At 40.5% G+C, this 17,424-nt stretch overlaps 1 protein-coding gene across 1 annotated transcript in view; it reads right to left on the minus strand.

Moving 5' to 3' along the window:
* Grhl2 (grainyhead like transcription factor 2) overlaps positions 1-17,424 on the minus strand; it is a 158,459-nt gene that overhangs the window by 54,602 nt on the left and 86,433 nt on the right. The window contains exon 8 of the mRNA XM_008855099.2: positions 4,249-4,343. Coding sequence (XP_008853321.1) covers positions 4,249-4,343 — 95 coding nt within the window. The remainder of the gene's footprint in view (positions 1-4,248; positions 4,344-17,424) is intronic.

The following is a 17,424-nucleotide window of genomic DNA, read 5'->3' on the forward strand; positions in this document are numbered from 1 at the left end:
GTAAACATTGAGTATGAACTTAGAATAGTAATAAGCTTGAGCAAGGTGGTTTTTGTAGGGTCAGGAGGATCAAGACAAAGTCATCATCAGCTACATAGGGAGTTGTTGGCCAGCTTGGATTATGAGAGCCTGTCTAAAATCACAATAACAATAACAACAACAACAACAACAACAACAACAACAAAACCAATCAGAAAGCAGTAGAAGTGTGTTCTGGAAAGATCTGTAACCTTCAGTCCCATTTGATTATATACATGCAACAAGATTGCCAAGTATAGACAGCTGTTTTGGTTTTGTCTGTTTAATAAAGACACCAAAACTTAAATATTCAAATAAAAGCCATCTTTTGACACAGTCATCTTTGGAAACATAATTATTTTCTCCAAGGATGCTGCTGTGGCTTTTGAAGCACGTATCAGTAGCATCTCTTCTAATATCACTCATTTCAAAGACACTTTATAAAAACTTATACAAAGAATAAAAAAAAATCTCATTTTAACCCCAAACATTACTTGACTTGTTGATATGTGTTCATGTTTGGATTCAAGTGACTTTTGGTGATTTTTTTTTTAAAAACAATTTATGTGTATGAGTGTTTTGTCTGCAGGTATTTAAGTGCACCCATGCATGCAATGCCCACGGAGGCCAGAAGAAGGTTTTAGATCTCTTAGAACTGGACTTACAGGTGGCTGTTAGCCTTCATGTGGGTGCTGGGAACTGAATCTGGGTCCTTAGCAAGAGGAGCCAGTGCTCTTAACCACTGAGTCATCTCTCCAGGCCCTTTTGGTGATTTGAAAAAAAAAAAAAAAAAAAAAAAAACCTTCTAAGATTAAGATTTAACACTGTTGTGGGCATCTAAAGGATGGTATAGCCTCTCTAACAGTGGTGTGCCTCTGCCTGCTGCTGTTCACTGCGGCACTCTAAGGATTGGCCAAGACACTAAGGAACGCCAGTGGGGTGCTCCCCATCTGCTGCATGGAGCTTACGCACCATCTCAACCTTCATTGTGTCACTACCTACCCCAACACTGAAAGCCAGGGAAGACTCAAATTGTGCATCAATTGTTTGGGGGTGATGTCATTGGGCATAAAATCTCAAATGTACACCAGAGCCAGCAGAGTAAATTCTAGAATAAAGAACTGAAAGAGAAAGAGAGAGAGAGAGAGAGAGAGAGACAGAGAGAGAGAGAGAGAGCAGCCAGAACATCATAAGCCACTCATTACTTAATTCTCAGGCCCATGGCTGTCAGAATCTTTAATTATCCAAAATAATCTATAAACATGGATTAAAAAATAATAATCCCTTAGGCTGGAGAAATTACTTAGCAGTTACGAACAATGGTTGCTCTTCCAGATGACCGAGGTTCCATTCCCAGCACCCACGTAGTGGCTAACAACTATCCGTAACTCCAGTTCCAGAGAACCTGATGCCCTCTTCTGTTTCCATGGCATCGCATGTACAGGTGCATTAACATGCAGGCAAAACAGTCATAAAAGAAAAATAAAACTTAAAAAAAGTAGTCTCCTAAACTTGGTATAGTAGTATATGCCCATAATCTGAGCATTTAGGAAGCTAAGGCAGGAGGATTGAGGGCTCTAGGCAGCCTAGGCAACACAGTGAGACCCTGCCTCACAAAAACAAAACCAACCAAACAAACCCTCTTTATTATTAAACATGAGTAAAAAGGTTAAAACTCCCAATGTCCATAAAGGCATAACATGCCCACATATATTTATTTGTTCTGTGGACCACAAGTTTGTGCCCTCCAGCACAAAAACCAAAACATTATGACACGAAATGGGACCTAGTCCTGAAGCCTACAAGAGGGGTGGTGAGTGCAGATGTTGCTGCCTGGAGTTTGAAAGAACCTGCAGCTTCTGAAGGAATATGAACATGAGCTCTGAGAAGCACAACTCCTGCCTGAGAGTGGTCCTTTCCTTCTTGCTTTGTTGAAAATCTTTCAAGTACAATGCTATTTGGTCTTTTGCAATCTGCTCATTATAAAATCAATAATATTTTAAAGAAATGCCTCAGGCTCCATGTGTTTACAAAAAAGACCTCTCAAATCTCCTTAGCCTCCTAAATGAATTGGATTTGGTTTTTATAGCTTTTCTTTAAAAATCCTTCTGTAGCTTGGAGAAAGCCCTTTGCATTTTTTATTACATATCAATTAAGCCAGATTTCAGATTGTAAGAACAAAGTGACAGTCACTAAAAATAGATTTTAAAGAAATAAAACAAATTTTGCTGCAGGAAGTATCACAAAATATCACCCAAGGCCGTTTGTTAGTATGTGAATACCAATGTGTCTGCCTGGAACGATACACATGCACATACATGCAAACCCACATGAACACCCGTGCATACCTATGTATGCACACATTTAGACAAGGAAGTGAGCACTTATAGATGGTGAGTGAGTGGTATGAAATGAACTGGGCTAGAAGAGCAACTCAACCCCAAATCATCTATCCCACCAGTTCCTATCAAGCCTGCCCCCTCTGATTTTGACATTTGCTTTAAATGGTCCCTATGGAAACAAAATCTTCATTCATCACTAGCATTCATTATCAGATTGCATGATACTGAAAACGTGGTGTTTACAGCTCATACTTAGAGCCTGCTTTAACACTGTCAGACACCTTTAGCAACATACCCTATTTCTTCCCGGTGACTCTGAGGTGGGCCTGGCCTCTCCCTGGTCACAATGTTGTTGTTTGGTTGTTGGTTGGTTTCCTATCGGATCCTTTGCTGGGTCATCATGCACCATACCCCAGCATGATATTTGGTGCAGCAGAGACATTTGGAAGTGCTGATCAGTCTCTTTTGTTTTGAAATTAACAACAGAAGCTAAGGACTACAACCCATCTCAGAACTGCACCATCACACAGACTCCTCTCATGTAGTCTAGCCTCAAGAGAGCAGGCACAAATAAAAAGGGCAAGCACAGACTACAGTGAGGAAGGGTAGGCAGAAGCCTTGGAAGGACACAAACAGACCTCTGCATGGCAAGCTATGGGCAAACTGTGGCATTCTCAGGAGTGGCGAGTGGGCTGCCTGGGGCTCAGGCAGCCAAGGGCATCGATAACAACACTGAGAGCACATGGCAATGTGCACACATCCCAGGGATAAGCTTTGCCTGCAATTCTCTGTGAGGCCTGGTATTGCATCGTGCAGCAAGGCCTGTTCCCTTCTCTGGGCATTGTTCCTCTAGAACATTCTCTAGGCCGCACTGCTACTCTGTCAATGTGTCCCCATTTGGGTCACCTTTTTGGGGCCTAAAGCCAATTTCCCCTACATTGTTTTATACATGAGTGAAATAAGACACTGAACAATTCATTTTCTTCTGGTAAACCTGCCTACAAAGTTGCAGCCAGTTTCCTCTCTGAACCAGCCTTCCCCAGAAGGGACAATGAGTCTTTGACAGGAGTTGTTTACAGTGACCTTTGTGGGTTTGAAGACAAAAGTCTTCTAACACTCACTCAGATGGTACACAACTGAAGCAGAAAACAAGCTTAAGTTTTATCTGGAACTTTCCTTTAAATACAAAATGAAGTTGAAGGAACAGAAGCTAAGGAACGCAAAAAGGACAGGCTTTAGAGCCTTCATAAAATCAGATTTGTGACAGCAAATGTTGGCCTCTATGAAAACATCTTTTCCCAACCCCAGGACATGTGGGCATCTGTTCTTGAGTCTTTGTGGGAGATGTTAGTTACCCTTATTCTTAGCCATACTTGCAGCCAGACCAATAGGAAAAGGTTAAACAGTCAACAAAAGAAGTGGTTCAAAGTTGTGAAACTCACTGCAGCCCGGCTTCTGGCACACCTCCCTCACCAGTTCCAGATGCCCTGTGGGTCACTCACCCATGAAGACAGGCACTGCCTCAGGAGGCTGCAAAAAGTAGTTCTGAGGGCCAATAGGGGCGGGGACATGTTCGGGGACTCTAAGTGTAGGGAGAAAAGGTTTTCTAAGACTTTTTCAGCAGATGCAAAGTCTAAAATGGAAAACTGACCTGAAGGACTAGGGATGGACACGGTGGCAGTGGTGACAGCCACTGTCTGTCAGAGGCCACAAAGCAAAGGCTTTCTTTTCTCCCTTAACCCTCAAAAGACAATTGTGCAGAAAGTGTGAGGCTTCTAGAAAAGGGAATAACCTCGATTTCTTTTTTCTGACTCAAATTTCTAGAAGCTATCTATACAGGTTTTGAAAAAGACTCCTCTACAAAGAATAGGCACAGAATTTCACTCACCTTTGCCTCTTCATTTACATCCCAGGTGAAGGAAACAGCATTGTATGCGATCTCTTCAATGTTTCCAATTGTGTTAAAGCTCTCCTTGTAATCGGCTATGACATTATAAAAGAAAAAGCGGTTAGAGAAGGGCAGCCAAGTGCGCTGGGATAGATGTAACCCCTATTGGGCGGGGGGTGGAGGCAGAAGGACCGGGATTCATGTCATCATCACAAGTCTGAGATACATGAGACCCCAGACACACACACACACATACACATACACACACACACACACACACACACACACACACACACACCGGGACGGGATGGGAGGTGAGAGGTAAGAGTCCTTAATGAGCAAATTTTAAACTTGCCTATTTTTCTGCCTCCACTGTGACAAGCTAAGGGTTTGTGCTTACATTCTTCTGTCTCTGTGAGAACATAGCATGTGCTTTTATTTATTGGAGGGGGAAGCGGGTGAGACAGGGTCTCCCTGTAGGCCCAACTGGCTGGAACTCACTATGTAGATCAGGCTGGCCTCAAACTCACAGAGATCTACTTACTTCTCTGCCTTTTGAGTGCTGGGATGGAAGGCATGCACACACCACCACACCCAGCACGTGTTCTTTTATTAAAAGTGTAAATCTCAGTGAACCAGTGTCTTTATCTGACTTATTAGTTTCATTTTTTACTAGATCTATAAAACAACTAAGATTTTTTTTCCCTTTCTGTACACTTTCCTGTCACTTCATTTCGTTCAGAAGCGTCAGAGTACTCCACAAGGATGTTTTTAGAGAACAACATATTCTGTCAACCAGGAAGTGTCACCAAAACTTTAGTAAAAAATTGCAGGGGAGTAAACTATGTGTGAGGATGAAACTCAGGGTCTCACAGATGCTCTGCCTCTCAATTACAGCCCCATCCCAACCCTAAGCCCAAGCCAAAGAAAGACATTTTTAAAATTTCTTTCTGAATGCCAGTTCTGAGACCAGATGTAATCACACTATCAGCACTTGACTACTCAAGGCTTCATCTTCTCTTCATTGCTTATGTAATTTGTATTTATTTCCTTGTATTCCTATTAAACTCCCCACAGACAATAACCATCAAGGTGTATGATGTATATTCAACATTGGGCTGACATCTCGGTGTACACAGTTTAGCTGTTCGTGAACTGTGTTGTACTCTGGACAGGTTTCCAGGATGTAGCAAATATTTAGGATCTACTGATACTAAAAAAGCGTTGGCTGTTTTTCAGAGCTCAGATTTAACTGGACACCTACATTTTACCTGACAGCCTTCACTATAGGACCCTTTCAGATCTAACTCCATTGCAGGTCACACGCCTGTTGCATCTGTGGCTACACAGAATTCAACGGTGACCAGCAGCTACAATTTGCTTATTTCTTCACTGCAAAGATGAGGCCTCCAGTGGTCTCTGCTGGCAGGCACCTCAGATGACACTGCACTAAGAATCCTTATTGCTGGGAGCTGAGTGGTTGGTTGCAGAAAACCCTATCAGCTGAGCTCTCTTGGCATGGCTCTCTAAAATCTCTAGTATGGGTCAGCCGGCCTTGCCTCACACCAAATTCTATACCCCCTCTTTCTCAGATCACTTCTACTTTTCACCTAATCTGAGGGGTTCAAAGTGGCATTACTGGATGCTATACTTGCGTTTCTTCCACCCCTTGGGTGCAAGCATCTCTTCACATGCATGGTCAAGGGTCTTCCTATGGAGACTGCTCAGTCATTTCCTTTACCCATGCTCCTATGGTCTCTCCTAGAGAAACTTCGAAACAAAACAATACATCTTTTCTGCTGTTGTTGCTGTTGCTTGGTTTTTCAGGGTTTTGAGACAGGGTCTCACTGTGCAATCTAGACTGGATCTGAAGCTTGAAATCCTCCTGCCTCATCCTCTGAGAGTTGAGGTTATAGGTATGAGCCACCAGGCCTGACCTCAGGTCTTCACATTTTAAATAAAGTATATTAACTTATTCATATAAAAGTGTGTGTATTGACAGGGCTGGAGAGATGGCTCAACAGTTAAGAACACTGGTTGTTCTTGAAGAAGACTCGGGTTCAAATCCTAGCACCCACATGGCAGCTAACAACTACCCATAACTCCAGTTCCAGAGAATCTGATGGCCTCTTCTGTTCTCCACAGGCATTGCACGACACGGGTGCACTTACCTACATGCAGGAAATACACTCATACACATAAAATAAAAATAATAAATAAAATATGTTTTTACCTAAAGTGTGTGTATTGAACATAGGAAAGTCTAAGTCCATAAACAAGTAAGAAAAGTGTTTAAAAGCAATCACAATCTATTGACTCACCAGATAACCACCTTTAAACATTATCTGTGTATTCATTATCTAACTCCCTTTTTCTAAAACATATTCTTCCACAGTAATTAATAATCATCTCTGGGGCTGAAGAGATGGCTCAGCAGTTAAGAACACTGGCTGTTCTTGCAAAAGACCCAGGTTCGAATCCCAGCATCCACATGGCAGCTAACAATTGTCCATAACTCCAGTTCCAGGGGATCTGACAGCCTCTTCTGTCCTCCACAGGCATTGCATGACACGGGTGCACTTATCTACATGCAGGCAATACACACATACATATAAAAATAATAAATAAAATATTTAAAAAATAGTATCTTTTAATTTGCTGAGTTACGTTGCTTAGCCAATCTTTAGCCTCTTCCTATGTTCAAAAACTGCTATAAAATTGTTATGGATCAAATGCCATTGTATTAGATTATACTTTTATTTTATTCATATTGGTCATTCTGCTGATAGACAATTCTATCTCAGCATTTCATTTATTTTTACAGCTAAATTTGGGGGGGGGGCGGTTCTTTTTTTGAGACAGGATCTCCCTGTAGCCTCAGCTGTATGGAATTCACTATGTAGACCAGGCTGGCCTTGAACTCACAGAGATCCACCTACCTCTGCCTCCCAAGTGCTAGGACTACAGGCGTGCACCACCATGCCTGGCCTACAGCTAAATTTTTAATAAATGTAATTATAATTCATTAAGGCATATTCTTGGGGGCTAAAGATATAGTTTGTTGGTAGACCACGTACTGGTGGGGGAGGGGAGGACTGGGTTCAATCCTCAACACTAAAAACTAAAAAGCATATTCTCAGGGCTGGAGAGATGGCTCAGAAGTTAAGAGCACTGGCTGTTCTTACAGAGACCTGGGTTTGAATCCCAGCACCCACATGGCAGCTAACAACTGTCCATAAATTCAGTTCCAGGGGATCTGACATCCTCTTCTGTCCTCCACAGGCACTGTATGACATGGGTGTATTTACATACATGCAGGCATAACACTCATACACATAAAAGTAAATAAATCCCCCCCAAAATTTAAGTGCATATTCTCAGAAATGAAAAGTAACCTGTCAAAGGGGTATTTTTGAAAAAAAAAATTAATATTTTATTATTTTTATTTTATGTGTATGAGCGTATTGCCTACATGTGTGTGTGTAAGTGCACCCATGTCATACAATGCCCACGAAGATCAGAAGGCGGCATCAGATCCCTTGGAACTGGAGTTATAGATGTTTGTTAGCCGCCGTGTGGGTGCTGGGAAGCAAACCCAGATCCTCTGCAAGAGCAGCCAGTGCTCTTAACTGCTGAGCCATCTCTCTGGCCCCTCAACAGGATATATGTTTAAATCTAACTGATTTTGTCAAACTGTTTCGGGAAAGGATGAAACAACTTACACTGACAATAACAGTATCCTGCTCCTCAGGTTGTCTCTTTCCAACTGAGCTACAAAACCTGGCATCTTATTATTTTAATTTGCAATTCCTTGATTGCTAAAGAAGTTGAACATTCTTTCTTTTGGTTGCTGGTTGTTTGTATTTCTTCTTATTTTTTCCTTGTTTTTAAAGTCTATTCATTTGTTTTGATGTTTTCAGTTTTATCCTTTCTCCATATTCCTCAGGGTAGTTGATATTTTCTACTAATTTTAAAATAAGCATTTTTCAGGAGGCAGAAGCAGCAGATCTCTGTGAGTTCAAGGCTAGCCTGTTCTACATAGTGAATTCCAGGCAGCTGGGGCTACAGGGAGACCCTGTCTCAAAAAGACCAAAAAATAATAAATAAATAAATAAATAAATAAATAAATAACCATTTAATGGCAAGTGAGAAAACAAAAACCAAATCAATTCTGCCCCCTACAAGGTTCAGATGATGCTGCTATATTTGGGATTACTTTAAATATAGTCTATGCTTTGGGCAAGCCAACAAGCTCTTACATTTTCAGAGAGAATTTAAAGAAATTGAATTTCTTGATTCTTCACTAACTGCTTTACATGATAATTTTTACAAGATAGTCTTAGTTTGTTTAAATGAAAAAACACTTTGGGGAAGGTCAGTTGTAAATAAGAAAGCAAATGTCACATCAAGAAATTAAGATAAACAAAGGGAGGTAGATCAAGCACTTATTTTAGATTTAGGTTTTGTTTTTTCATGACCTCGCTACCTAAAAAACTTCTCTCCTAAAAAAAAACAAACAAACAAAAAAAAAACAGTGTTAGCTGAAAAAAGGATTTCAAAAACAATGCAAACTATAAACACATAAGAGTTCTCTAATCTTTCACTCAACCAAATAACCGAAATGCTTACTATGTGCTTGTATATGCCAGACAATGTCCTCACTATGGGCAAAAGCAGAAAACATTTTAACTAGGTCCCTGATCTTGTGGGTCTTTCAGCAGAGGAGACAGAATATAAATAAGCACTAAAATTTATACACTTTTAAAGTGATATTTATGTTCTAGTTGATAATGTATATGTTCACATTCCCTTGTGGCAACATGAGGTCCTTTGCCTTCTCTAATCCTTGCAACTGCTCCATGAGGTAGGAACTGGCATCCTCCTCCAACAAAGAAGCTAAGCTGCTTGTGGAAATCACAAAGCTGGTAAGAAGTCCACTGTGATCTGAATCCAGGTCTGTTTGGTGCCAATGGCCATACTTTTAACTACTGCCTATAGTTATCATGCAAATTCAACAGTAAGTCATCCCCAGATACTGATATCACATCACATCCCCTTAACAACAACTACATTATAGAGAATGTTAAATTCAAGGGGTATTTGGGACTACGTAAAGTTCCTCAACAAAGGAAGGCAAGACTGGAGTGCTTCAGCCAAGAGGAAGCAAACAGGAAAACATCTCCATACCCTGTAAGTACAGTGCAGACCGAGAAGGAGTTCAGTTAGCCCTTCTAAGAAAACCCAGGCACTGGTGCTGAGGAAAAAGGATGCTAAAATTTATACTGTCTAACCAAAACGTCTCTGAGTACACACAAGTATGCAGCACTTTCCACGCATATTTCTAGCAAGTTCTATTCTGCATGGGAATTAGAGAATGTAATTCTGTTTTAATTTCACAGTATGATGGTGAATCCTTTTGTTATCTTTTATTATCTGTTTTCAGATAGTCAGTGGTCTGTTAATAGGTTTTGGCTTTTTAAAAATTCAAACTTTTGAAGGCAGAGTCTTCTTTAACCTGATGGTAAAGCAACAGTGATGCTGGAAAGGAGTCAAAAGAAACTCTAATTCTTGCACCCTAATTAAGCCTCATGCCCTTGAATTATAACTCCCCCCTTTTAATTATTTTTGTATATATTGTTGGAGATTAAACAGTGGTGTAATTAATATAGAAGGTGGCACTCTTCTGAAAGGCATGGATTCTGTCTGGACTAGTGAAATAGCAGAGCTGGAATGCTGAGGATGGCTCCAGGCACCAGGACTGAGTCAGCGTGCAGGCACCTCAGCTTCATAAGATGTTTTTTTTTTTAAAGCTGAGGACTTGGCATAGTGTGTACATTGGGGGCTTTGGTACTATAAGTCTGTCTGCAGGGTGGTCAGGACACAGGGAGCAAGCACATTAACAGTGGAATCACAGGCATCTGAACTGAATTTTCTGTTCTCGTCACACCAAACCCAGTGACCCTCAGTGAGTCAAGGGAACTTCTCTGCACTTCCATTTACCCATCTACAAAACAGAGACAGACACTACCTAAAGAACACGATGCCACTTGTAGATAATGGGACCAACCTGGCCCTACTTAGTTGTACCCCGTCAGTCCTCAAACATCTTCCCCTGTCTACAGCACCAGTTTACCTCAAAGAGGGTCACCCTAGGAACACTCAACTCTGACTTGAAAAAGAATACACAAACCCTTGTCTATGTGAGTTCTGAGGTATTTTCTTGTTTTTTTCAAATCAAAGTAACATCACTTAAGTCCGCATGACTCATCAGAATGCACAGATGGGCTCATTATCTTCTTTATAATGCTCTTCCCAAGTCAGAGGCAACCTGGATGTCCCTGAGTATGTAGATACTTGAGCTGATTTTGACAAGCACTAAATCTTTTCCATCATTTGATCCTGGCCATGAACAAATAACAGCCACCAAGTGTAAGCCAAGTCCTGTGCCAAATACGCATACGTTACAAACATTACTGCAGACAATTCTTAATCTTTTAAAATAAAGATTCCTAATAAGAAACACTTAAGCATGTTAATGTCTCCCCTTCCCTGCAAGTTTCTTGGTCTGTGTTTTAGTGTGTGTTCTGTTACTATAACTAAATACCAGAGGTAGTGGTAAATTATTGAAAAGAAGATTACTTGGCTCATAGTTTTCAAGACTGAGAAACCCAAGAGAACTGCTGGTGAGAAGTTTTGCCATATCACAGCATGCTAGAGGAGGACATCATCACTCATGAGACAGAGAGAGCATACCAGCTCAGTCACTTCTTCCTCCTGTAAACTCACGAACCCCATCAAGCTTTCATGACCTCATCCAATCATTATCCCCATCTCAAACACATTAGCATATTAATTCATTAAGTTTCTAATACATAAACTTTCAGGGGGCACACCTAAAGTTCACCAGTTTATAAAAGATCAGGCTGGGACCAGATCCTACAAAGCTCTGTCTACACACAAAGCCAAACCCCTTTGGCGTCTGTGACATATAATCTTTCAATCTTTTTAGTACATAATGTGTGACTAACAGGGTGGCTCTTCAATGTCATTAAACTGTAATAATTGATAGTATTATTACTACCTACTTTCCACGACCAATTATACTAGGGCTAATATTTTCCCTGTGTTTGCACTCATTTCTAGTACAGGGATTATATAAGACAATGTTACAGATTTCAGATATAATGATATAAACTTACAATTAAGAAAAGCATTTTACATGCTAGTCTATTACTATGTTCTACATATGCTATTACTTTTCATAATATTTGATTTCATTTTTCTAAGAATGCTGGTTCTGGGGCTGGAGAGATGACCGTTAGTAAGCAGCAAGCACCAGAACCTGAGTTTGGATCTCACCCAGGGGTGGTGGCACATACTTGCAATTCCAATGATCAGGAATAGTGCAAATGAAGATAGGTAGGTCCATGGGGCTCATGGCCTGCCAGCCTAGACAACTGTGAGCTCCAAGTTGAATGGAGAGACCCTGTTTCAAAAAATAAGGTGGAAGGCAATGGAGGAAAACACCAGATATTGACCTCTGACCTACCTATAAATACACACCCTATAAATACACAAGGAAACACACACACACACACACACACACACACACACACACAATGAATGCTGGTCTTGACCTTCTAACTTGATTTCAAACTGGTGGTAGTAAAATACATCAATGACAGTTCATATCCTATGTGCAAACTGAACATACATAAACTGCATATATATATATATGCATATATATATATATGGCTACACATACACCATGGCTTGCAACTACACATTCAATCAACTTGGTTGGACGTAAACTCTTCCCTGTTAGTCCATGTGGCTCAGGGAGGTTTGGCTTTAGCGCTTCTGTTGCTAGCCTACAATATTAACCTGTAAATCACACAAAAATATCTGACTCCTGAGAGCTTTCTGAATGAATAGAGGAACAAACAGTGCTTTGGCAATCATTTGGACTTCTACACTGTACTGCATGAACTACTGCTTATTTTTTCCAGTTTTTTAGTCTCTTGATACCCTCATGCTCTCTGGAGCAGAAGTGGGGAGGGGGACCAGAAGTTATTGGACATAGGATTGGAAGTTGCTGCTTCAAGGGACTGGAAAGATGGCTGAGTGGTTAAGACCACTGACTGTTCTTGCAGAGGACCCAGGTTCAATTCCCAGCACCCACATGGTAGCTAGCAACTCGTCCATAATTCCAGTTCCAAGGGATCTGATGCCTTCTTCTGACACCGTGGGCATTCCACGACATGGGTGCACTTGCACACACGTAGACAACACACTCATACACATAAAATAAAAATAATAAATATTAAAAAAAAATCATATGCCTAGCAAGGCTCAGTGTGCGGATAACTTTCACAGATGTAGATTTGCAGTTTAAAGTTGTAAAGTGAGTAGATTCAAACAAAGGAAAGGACTTGGAGGTCATTGGTGGTCCACACACTGAGGCATTACAGGACTGTCAACCTTCACTTGGCTCACCTTTCACTAAAGTGAACACAAGCCCAATTCCTTCACTGGAGGAGATACATGAATACTAACCTCCATTTTCCAGCTCCCTAAGTTTCCCTGGCTGCCAGACATACACTAAATTAGTTCACAGACTAATGACTACACAGATTTTTACATTAATTGCTATTTAAACTATGCTACTGTTCCTGCTTACTTTATTAGAAGATTCTGATACTAGTTCAAGATTGAAATGCTGTTCTTTCAAATATATTTTTGGCAAAGATAAATTGTCCTTCCGAGGAAGAAAGCTGCTGTACTGACTGACCTCTGTAGTGCTGACCCCAGCTCTGGGCATAGTGGGTATGAGTCACCTGAGCACTCTGACCTCTGAAAGCTACACAACTTGACTAAGCTAGTTTCTCTATCCATATGGGCAGTGATTGTGATCAGTGTGTGTTATATGCACCATGATCAATCATGATGAAACTCATTATTTTGCAGAATTAACAGATCAGGGGAAGGACAGAGCAGAGACACCACAGCACTACCTCACAGGGTACTGAACTCGGAGGACACTCTTATCAAACCCTCACCCATTTCAATATCCAGCTGGTGGCTCCACATTCTTGGAGTGGGCTCAAAGCATTTTCTTCAGATTGCTTTGACTTCTATCACCTCAAAGAGCTTAGTTTAATTCCATAAAAACTTTCTCTCGGTTGGCTTCAGGTTTTGTAAACAAAGAAGAAAAACATTAAATGTGTTTCATGTTCTACCTGGGGCATCCCAAAGACATAAATTTGTATCTTGAAAGGTATAGGGACTGAGGAGCTTGGAGTATGCTGGAAGGTGGCTAAAACGACTAACTCTACACTTTCCTTCAGGAAATAAATGAGTCTCACAAAACTATTTTAAAAAAGTGAGACCATTGGGTTATCTCAGGTTTCATTAAATGGATCTCCAAATACAGTAACATTATCCAGTTCCAAACAGAAAACAAAAACTATGAAATCAAATGCAAGCATAAATTACACAATGAAAGTAGGGTACAATAGCTATGGACATGGAAAAGGTCCCATCAGTCTGAGGGTAAACCATTAAGTGCACAGTAAATGTTAAAGGAAGGGGAATAGAATACAGCATTTCACAGCCCTAAGCACATGGATCTATTAGGTGAGAGGTGTGTGTGTGTGTGTGTGTGTGTGTGTGTGTGTGTGTGCGTGTTGAAATCTCATCATCTAAAATCTCATCATCATCTCTCTTTATGGAGCTGCTCCACCCTCTCATTAAAAGGATAGGGGAGGGGGCATGTCTTCAGGCATCTACTACACTCCAGTCCTCTCTGGAACACTCCTTCTGGTTAGCCACTAAGGCTTGAATATTCCCTGGGGGAAAAAAAAAAAAAAAACTCTTTATCAGAAAATTTTTATTAAACAATAATGTTCTGGAGCCTGACAAACAAGACTTGATAAAAGCAGTAAGAAAAACAGTGAAGAACTACAAAAACTACAAGTTTTAATTTCAAAATCTAGCTTCTTTTTTGTTTGTTTGCTTTTAAACAAGTTCCCATTTGTTTGATCCATTAAAACTAATAATTTCTACTTATGTTTAAAATGAGAAATTGTCAGGGCTAGAGAAATGGCTCAGCAGTTAAGAACACTGACTGCTCTTACAGAGGACCTGGGTTCAATTCCCAGGACCCACATGGCAGCTAACAACCATCTGTAACTCCAGTTCCACAGGATCCGATGCCCTCTTCTGACCTCCACAGGCATTGCACAACATGGGTGCACTTACAACACAAAAAATAATAAAAATTTAAAAATTTAAAAAAGAGAAAAATTGTCCCTGGTTTATTAGTGTATGAACAATATTTCTATACTTAGTAATCAAATCTTAGTTGCCTAAGCTTTATCAAAAAATCTAATCTGTGATAAAATGTCATCTAATATAAATATCAGCCTGGGGGATAACTCAGGCAGTAAAACACTTGTTTTGCATTCATGAAGTTCACTGCCTCAAGAAGCCAAGTTTGATTGCGTGTGTATAAACTCAGCACTAGGGAGAAAGACACAGGCAGATATCCGGGGCTCACTAGCCAGCCAGCCAACTCTGAGTTCCAGCTCAATGAAAGACCCTGTCTCAAAAAAAAAAAGGTGGACAGAACCTGAGGAATGATAGCTGAGGTTGATCTTTGGCCTCCACTTGTACACACACACACACACACACACACACACACACACACACAAAGTACAGAAACCACATCTTGCCTCTTAGCTCCAGAAATGTGGCACCAAAATTAATTCCCATTAAAAAGATGAGCCAAACCCCAGCCATATTTCCTTGTTGACAACAGGATCATGGCTGCTTGCTAAAACTGTCACCTAGTTACTAAGACAGTCCATAGCATTTGTTTGACTACTCAGCATTAGTTGAGCACCTACAGTATACAAGATTCTGTAACGGTATACAAGATTCTGTACCAATCAGGTGCTGGGCATGCAAAAATTGAAAAAAAATAAAATCATTTGTCCATCCAAATAGTTGGGCATCCTGTGGACAAACAGAATGAAACTGGAGAGTCAAGTGAACACAGCAACATGCTAATGCCTGATACAAACCCAAGCCCATGAGAGAGCAGCTGACTCTACTGAGGAAGATCCCCTCCAAGTAAGGGCAGGGAAACTAGGTCTTCAGGGGTGAGTTGAAGAAGGAGGGTGGGTCACTTGAAGCAAAAAGACCCCTGGAGAACATGAAGTAGGAATAAGTGGGAAAGACAGGAAAGGGTGAAAATACTACCACAGATATGGCACTAAGCATGTTTCATAATAGAATTCATCCTGAGTTGACACAAAAGACATGAATAGATTAGGACCTGGGATCAAATATTGGAAAGACTAACCCAGCAATCGCTTGAGAGAGATCCAGGGCTGGAGCTTGAGAGCAATTTCTAGCCTCTGGCTGCTTTATAAACTCTGGTCCTCACCTTGACCCTTCCTTAGGAAGCAAGGGAGCCCCAGAACCGGCCTAGACACCCATATCAAGAGGAAAGTGAGTCTCCTCTGGGGTGCTAACCCCAACAGAATGAGTTGTTAGGACTCATATTGAGACACAAATGCAATGAACATAAACTTACAATGGGTCAATTATCACCCAAAATTATTTTCTGTCTGAACAAATATTAAACTTTAAAGATTACTTGCATTTTACAATTTTTTTAAACTACCTAACCTTCATACTCTAGAATGCTTTTATAGCATAAATGTTTCCCAACCAAAGTCGAAGATGAAAAGGAATTTCAGCAACCGCAGCTACAGCACCTCGCCCTAAAACAGAGCTTGTCTTTCCACTGCACGTGAATGTGGTAATAACCAATGCTGGTGAAATAATGAGAAGGATCTGGAAGGTTCCTGGCCCAAACCCCACACGCCCCCTCACATCTGGTCCTGCAGAGAAAACCGGGATCTCTGGCTTGGCTCCTCCAGCCTCCTCTCTCAGGAACCCTGGAGGTTGTTTTCAAAGTTAGGGCTCTCAGGGTTTGGTTTCCTTTGTTTTATTATGAAATTTAATTTTCATCTTTTTAGAAGTATGGAAGCAGCCTAGAAAACATCAGAAAATGAACTTCCTCATACTTGAGTTTTTGCTAAAGAAGAAAAGTCCCATATTTTCCAGACTGGAACACAGCAGATTTTTATCCTTCTGAGCCTAGGACAACTCTCAGAGAATTAAGTTGAATGATAGTGTTCCGTTGCTGGGCAACAGAGTTCATCTTCCCCAAACACCTTGACACAACCTCAGTTAGACTGGAATTGTTTCTTCCCACAATCACTTCCAGAGTCTTCCTCCTCCCTACTTTTCTACATAGTTCTTACAGTAGCCCAACCCAGGGCTTGCTATACAAACTTCAAGAGACTTATTAATATAGCACTGCAAAGACAGGCTCCTCCAGAAAACTAGGAGGAAAAACCACTCACTTGAAAACAATTCCTATTTGCATGAGTTTGGGCTACAGAGAGGTCTAGGCTGTGCAAAGAAGGTCTAACCTGAGTGATTCACAATGGCCAAATGGGCTCTGGGCTTGACAGCCTTGTGAAAGACCTCCTTTGGCTCTCAAGGAGAAATCATACAGAATTCAAGTTACAGAAATGTTTTTATGTCATTGGAACTGAGTTTTCATAGAAACTTTTGTTCATAGAAAACTATTATCAATAGACACAATTTAAATAGCTTAAGAAATAAATTTGTACTGGGGAACACACACAAACACAAATCCTATAACGGTATGCAAACAACAGAAAATATAATTACCAGCAAATTACCATGCATGATTACAGGATTATTATTAACACTATACCTAATAAACCCTGATACAGGCAAGATCACTGTGAACCAAAATTAAAGTCAGAGATTGAATAAAGAACATAAAGCTAGCTTCACAATCAACTAAAAAATGTCCATTGGCACTGGTAATACCATTATTTCCTTAGACATTAAAACCTGCACCCCAACTCAGAAGATGTAAAAATTGTGATGTACATTATTTTGGAATATCTGAGCTACAAGCAGTGAAGAAAGTTTTACTTCTGCCCAGGAGAGAAATCCTATGTGAATGTGCCATAAGTTATAAATTAACTGTGGCTTTATTTTTATGTTGCTAATATTAGTTGTGGAACCTCTTCTCAGCCTCTCCTATTTGAAAGGTAACAAACAGAA

Source organism: Nannospalax galili, unplaced genomic scaffold (assembly GCF_000622305.1).
Source record: "Nannospalax galili isolate Female #2095 unplaced genomic scaffold, S.galili_v1.0 scaffold687, whole genome shotgun sequence".
NCBI classification, from domain to species: Eukaryota; Metazoa; Chordata; class Mammalia; order Rodentia; family Spalacidae; genus Nannospalax; species Nannospalax galili.